Below are 5731 nucleotides of genomic sequence, written 5' to 3'. Positions count from 1 at the left end.
GCTGTCATGGACGGGCCTCCGCTGTCGCGCTCTCCGTGGGGTTAGCTCCGTGCGGAGGGAGGGAGGGTGCGTTCGCACCGCCGGTGACCGCCCTCCCTCCCAGCCCTGGGACCTGGTGGGAGCTCTGGCTTCGGGGAAGAGACGGGGACGGTGGCACCTGCGCTGAGCCGTCGCCTCTCCCTCCCCCTCCGGCCCGGAGGCGTCAGTACGAAACGGGGATCCGGATGGAAAATGCTGGTGGGATCGAGGCCCCCAGTCATTGTGTGGCACCTGACACGCTCACTGCCCATCGGGATTGTAAAGGGCTCTTAGCGACACACGTTCCCCTGCAGCTAAATTAATAGGCAGGGAGGTGAGAACAGCTTTGCCACCAGGTGAAGGCTTGGCGCCCCCGTCCGCACCACGCCCCCTTTCGGGATTAATCTAGGGCTTTAGGAGGAGGCCCTTGACTGGAATGGAATTTGCTGATCCTTTTTTATTTTTTTTAAATATATTTCATTGATTTTTTACAGAGAGGAAGGGAGAGAGATAGAGAGCTAGAAACATCGATGAGAGAGAAACATCGATCAGCTGCCTCCTGCACACCTCCCACTGGGGATGTGCCCGCAACCCAGGTACATGCCCTTGACCGGAATCGAACCTGGGACCCTTCAGTCCGCAGGCCGACGCTCTATCCACTGAGCCAAACCGGTTTCGGCTGATCCTTTTTTAAAAAATGTATTTTTATTGACTTCAGAGAGGAAGGGAGAGAAGCATCCATGATGAGAGAGACTCATGGATCGGCTGCCTCCTGGACGCACCTGCACTGGGGATGGAGCCCGCACCAGGGCCTGTGCCCTTGACCGGGAACCGAACCCGGGATCCTTCAGCCTGCAGGCCGACGCTCTGTCCACTGAGCCAAACCGGCCAGGACAGTTGGATGGTCCTTTAAAGAAACATCTTTGTTGTACTACCCTGTTGGTCAACAGAGCTCTGGGCCACTCTGTATTTGAGTCTCCTTGCTTAATCTTCCTATGATAAGAGAGAGAATAACTTTTAAACTGGCTATTCTCCATTATTTTTCTGAATGTTAAAACGAAGGTGAGAAGAAAATAACATTTCTCTGGCTGTATCGGCTATATGGATTGGCAGGTAGCTGCAGCTACGTGTGACCCATTTAATTTCTTTTTGGTTAATCCTCCGTGGATATTTTTCCCATTGCTTTTTCAGGGAGAGTATTCAATGCTGAGGAGGCAGAGTTATAAAGAGTTTAGGTGAATGGCACGTGCATCCAGTAACTAGAGTATAAAAGTGTAAGGCCCAGGGCTCCTAAATCCCGTCAGTCTTTAATGAAAAATACATTTAGTGACATGAATACATGAGCCAGAGTTGCTTTTCACTGTCCCACTTCATATTTCCTATTCATCAAAGCTCTCCTCTTTACTGGGGAAATAGACACGTAAACATCAGGGTGATGGGCAGCGTACGTTATGGTGAAGGAATGCGGCCTCTCTCCTGTAGGGGAACACCCACGCGCATGTTCCCGCATCACTCCATAACCGAGACCATGAACTACGACGTGAAGGCGTTCGGATCGTCCCTCCCCGTGAAAGTCATGGAAGTCCTGGCGTTGGCTGAAGGTGGGTGTCAGCTTCCGTTTGCCGCTCATGGCCGTTCACCGGAAGCCTCGCTCTAGCCTGGAGCTTGAAATGGGTGCTTTCTCTGCCGGCCCTCCCCCTAAAGGGGCGGACAGGGGCGACCTGTTTGCTTTTTCACTGTAACTGAGAAGTATAATAAATTTTTAGAAGCAGAACTTCATTCCAGCAGTCAAATCTTTAATGGTTGTAAGTACGGCAAATGCAAAACTCAGTCCAATTTCAAAAGTTAGTTGAGGCCCGGCCGGTGTGGCCCACTGATTGAGCACCGACCTGTGAACCAGGAGGTCATGGTTCAGTTCCCAGTTGTGGGTTCGATCCCCAGTGTGGGGCGTGCAGGAGGCAGCTGATCAATGCTTCTCTTTCATCATTGGTATTTCTATCTCTCTCTCCCACTCCTTTCCTCTCTGAAATCAGTCAATACAGATATATGTGTGTGGGTGTGTGTGTGTGTGTAATTTTTTTTTTAAGAATTTAATTCTAGATCTTTGTGATTTTCTGGAATGTTGTTTTTCAAACTATAGGTGGTGACTGAGATCAGTTTAGTGTTTCATAACCAGCATTTTTTAAAAAATAAAGTAGAATCTAGACTATCAGACTGCATCTCATATAATGTTAAGTAAGTTTTGTTTTATTTTATTTACGTTGTTGACGAATGCATCATGATGTAAAGTGTATTCATACTGTGAAGGACAGAAAAGTTTAAAGTAAGTACTCCGTTCTAGAAGACGGAATATTTCTCATCAACTTGAACTTGCACATCTTGACTATAATAGTATTACAGAAAGTAAGATATCTGTTTATTAACAAACAAAAATTAAGAAATGTTAAACCTAGGTCCAACATATACTTTTTGTCTTCAGGTATATTTCTAAAAGTGGTTATCGGAGTAAAATGGATCTCTTGTTTTGGATATTGGTAACTCCTGCATGATATACAAGAGTATTTTTTGTTGTAAATTACTCTCTTTAATGAGCGGTAATTTTTGTGGTGAAGAGTGTGGCAGTGAAGATTTTGGTGTAAGGAAATGTTAACAGTTGCTCTTTTTCAGACACTAAGATGCACTATGTACCTCATTTTCTTTCCCCTCATATTTTTGTTTAGATGATGATCAGCTGACTGTTCGCATAGATGAAGGTGGATGGGCTTGTCTGGTCTGCAGAGACAAGCTCATTATCTGGAAGATTACTCTGTCCCCCATTTCCAAGGTAATGGCTCTTTGGAGAGTTGAAAGGAGATAGAGGAGAGGGAACCAATTGGCCCTTCATTTTTAACCTAAATTCTTCGAATTGTTGGGAGGAGAGTCTGAAGCTATGCAAGCATGAGGGGATTTGCATGTGCGTAGTGATATGAAATACTGAGCGTGTACTTCTCTCTGAACCACAATACTCTTTCCGGTCCGGGAAGAGATTGGTTTGGTTGATATTCAGAGTGCGGTCTAGTTTTGAAGTTTTCCTGATTTTATATCTCTTAAGAAACTTTGTTTTAAAACTACCGGAAGCCTGATCAAAAATTCTGAGAAGAAAGAATATTTGTAGAGTGCTGTTTCCAGCAATGAAATAGGATGTAAAATATGCAGAGAAAGAAAGTGGTGAAGTCAGATGCATATTCAAAAAGGTGGACTTGCTGTGAAAGGTCTTTGGTTGGGCTTTGTCCACAGTTATCTGTTTGCAAAGAACTTCAGCTGCCGCCCAGTGACTTCCAGCAGAGTGCGGACCTGGTGGCTCTCTCTTACTCGGCTACCTCGGGTGAAGCGCATTCTACTCAGGTAGGTGACTTCAATGCTTCTTGAAATCATTTTTTTTCAAATAAGGGGTATGTTAAATTTCATGCAATTGTACAACCAAAGGAAAAAGTCAATTTTACTGTATGATTTTTTTCAATATAAAAAGGAGTTTCTATTTCTGATCTTTCCTAATCAGATAGTAGCTTGCCCTGGTGTTTTAATATCCGTTTCATCAGACTCCCAGTTCTTGCGTCCTCCTTTTCCCGTGGTTGCTGAGTGTGGGGATCTTGTTTTCAGTCTGTTGCTGTCATGGCTGCCACCAGAGAAGGATCCGTTCGCTATTGGCCAAGTCTTGCTCGGGAGGATGCCTACACAGAGACTTGCGTAGATTCGGGAGGTGATAGGACTTACAATTTCCTAACAGCGGTGCAGGTATCGTATACGATGGATATCCTTCTATCTGTATTGGAAAGCTGTCACGTGGCTTAGAAGGGAGATTGGGATGACTAAATATTCTGGGTTTTAAGTGGGCCATGCAGGGAACGATAAAAGAGAGACGAGAAGGAAGGAAGGGTCTGTGATCTGAACAGTTAGAGAAAGAAAGGACTTCTCATGGGCCTCTGAAACGTCAATACTGGAGGGTAGCTAGTGGTCATTTCTTTCAGGATCATTTCACACGAGTGACGTGAAAACTCTGACACTATGCAGAATGGTTTGCTACTGTACGCTCTGCAGGTTTACCAAAGAAATAAAATCTGACGCTCGATTTGTTTAACCTGCAATGTGGCGAACCTGTAATTTAAAGATCAGAAAAAATAGGCAATTTAAGAAACAAAACTGCAACAACAGTTTTTCCACGTAGAATTAATAGTCTTAAGTGAATAGATTCATATGTGAGTTATTTTACTAGCAGCGTTCCTTTTTATCCTCGGAGATTTCTTGTGAAGGGATAGGTGATTTTTCCTTCTATTGAAGCATTTTGTGTTAATTTTCTTTATCTCGGTGTCAGGCGCTTCCCTGAACTAACTGCACAGTATTTGTTCCCAGGGAGGAAGTTTTATTCTGGCCGCGTCAGGGAGCCAGCTGATCCGCCTGATGCCTGAGAACTTGGGGAGGATCCATCAGCGGGCCCTGCCCCAGGGCCAAGGCGTGCTCTCCGGGCTGGGGCGGAAGGTTTCTTCTCTCCTGGGCATTTTGTCGCCTAGCAGTGATCTCATAGTAAGCTGATCAATAACTTTGTTTTCATAAGCTTGTTTTTTAAATATATTTTTATAGATTTCGGGGAGGAAGGGACAGGGAGAGAGAAATAGAAACATCAGTGATGAGAGAATCATTGATTGGCTGCCTCCTGCATGTCACACACAGAGACCAAGCCCACAACAACCCAGGCGTGTGCCCTGACCGGGAATCGAACCATGGTCTGGTTCATGGGTCGACACTCAACCACTGAGCCACGCCAGCCAAGGATAAACTTCGTGGGTTTTTTTGTCCTTAACTCCTTATTGCGAGTTACGGGAACAACCATGAGCTCCCAGATTCATAAGAATTATTGCACCGAGTGGAGACTGCCCTCAGCCGCCTGGTCAACCTGCATCTGCAGGCCACCTCCACCTCGATGCTGTGGCTCTGGAGGGCGTGGGCCCCTCCTTCCGCGAGCTGGCTAAGGAGAAGCCTGAGGGTGCCCAGCGGCTCTTAAAGACGCACACCCAGCATGGTGGCTGGTTCTCCTCCAGGACGCGCCAGAGCCTTGCCCACAGGGAGGGGGTGAGATTCAGGACGCCGTGGGAGCTGCCATGGCCTTGGAGAGGAGCCAGACCAGGCCCTGGGTCCTACCCCACGGACCGCTCTGACTTCCCAGAGGAGAGGAAACTCCTCAGGAAGATGGGTGACACCTGCCTCCCCCCGCTGGCTGCCGGCTGCCGGCTCCCGGGCTGGGGGGTACCTCTTCAGAAGTCTCCCCCTCAAGCACAACTGGGAGCCCGTGGAGCCCAGAGGCCTTTGAGGGGCCCCTCTGCATCCCCTGGGGGCTGGAGGGCGTGGGCCCCTCCTTCCGCGACCTGGCTAAGGAGAAGCCTGAGGGTGCCCAGCGGCTCTTAAAGACGCACACCCAGCATGGTGGCTGGTTCTCCTCCAGGACGCGCCAGAGCCTTGCCCACAGGGAGGGGGTGAGATTCAGGACGCCGTGGGAGCCGCCATGGCCTTGAAGAGGAGCCAGACCAGGCCCTGTTGGATCTGCAGGCCCTGGGTCCTACCCCACGGACCGCTCTGACTTCCCAGAGGAGAGGAAACTCCTCAGGAAGATGGGTGACACCTGCCTCCCCCCGCTGGCTGCCGGCTCCCGGGCTGGGCGGGTACCTCTTCAGAAGTCTCC

General features: G+C 48.3%; 1 protein-coding gene across 1 annotated transcript in view; it reads left to right on the top strand.

The window, feature by feature from the left end:
- The first annotated feature begins 1477 nt into the window (after positions 1–1477).
- The window catches only part of NUP133 (nucleoporin 133kDa), a 27583-nt gene continuing 23329 nt past the window's right edge, over positions 1478–5731 (top strand). The window contains exons 1-7 of the mRNA XM_006757667.2: positions 1478–1619; positions 2739–2842; positions 3295–3402; positions 3658–3792; positions 4408–4578; positions 4993–5124; positions 5394–5525. Of these exons, the coding sequence (XP_006757730.2) occupies positions 1481–1619; positions 2739–2842; positions 3295–3402; positions 3658–3792; positions 4408–4578; positions 4993–5124; positions 5394–5525 (921 nt within the window). The 5' untranslated portion in view covers positions 1478–1480. The remainder of the gene's footprint in view (positions 1620–2738; positions 2843–3294; positions 3403–3657; positions 3793–4407; positions 4579–4992; positions 5125–5393; positions 5526–5731) is intronic.

Source organism: Myotis davidii, unplaced genomic scaffold, assembly GCF_000327345.1.
Source record: "Myotis davidii unplaced genomic scaffold, ASM32734v1 scaffold875, whole genome shotgun sequence".
NCBI classification, from domain to species: Eukaryota; Metazoa; Chordata; class Mammalia; order Chiroptera; family Vespertilionidae; genus Myotis; species Myotis davidii.
The sequence above is the reverse complement of the archived record's forward strand: the minus strand, read 5'-3'. Positions and strand labels throughout refer to the sequence as shown.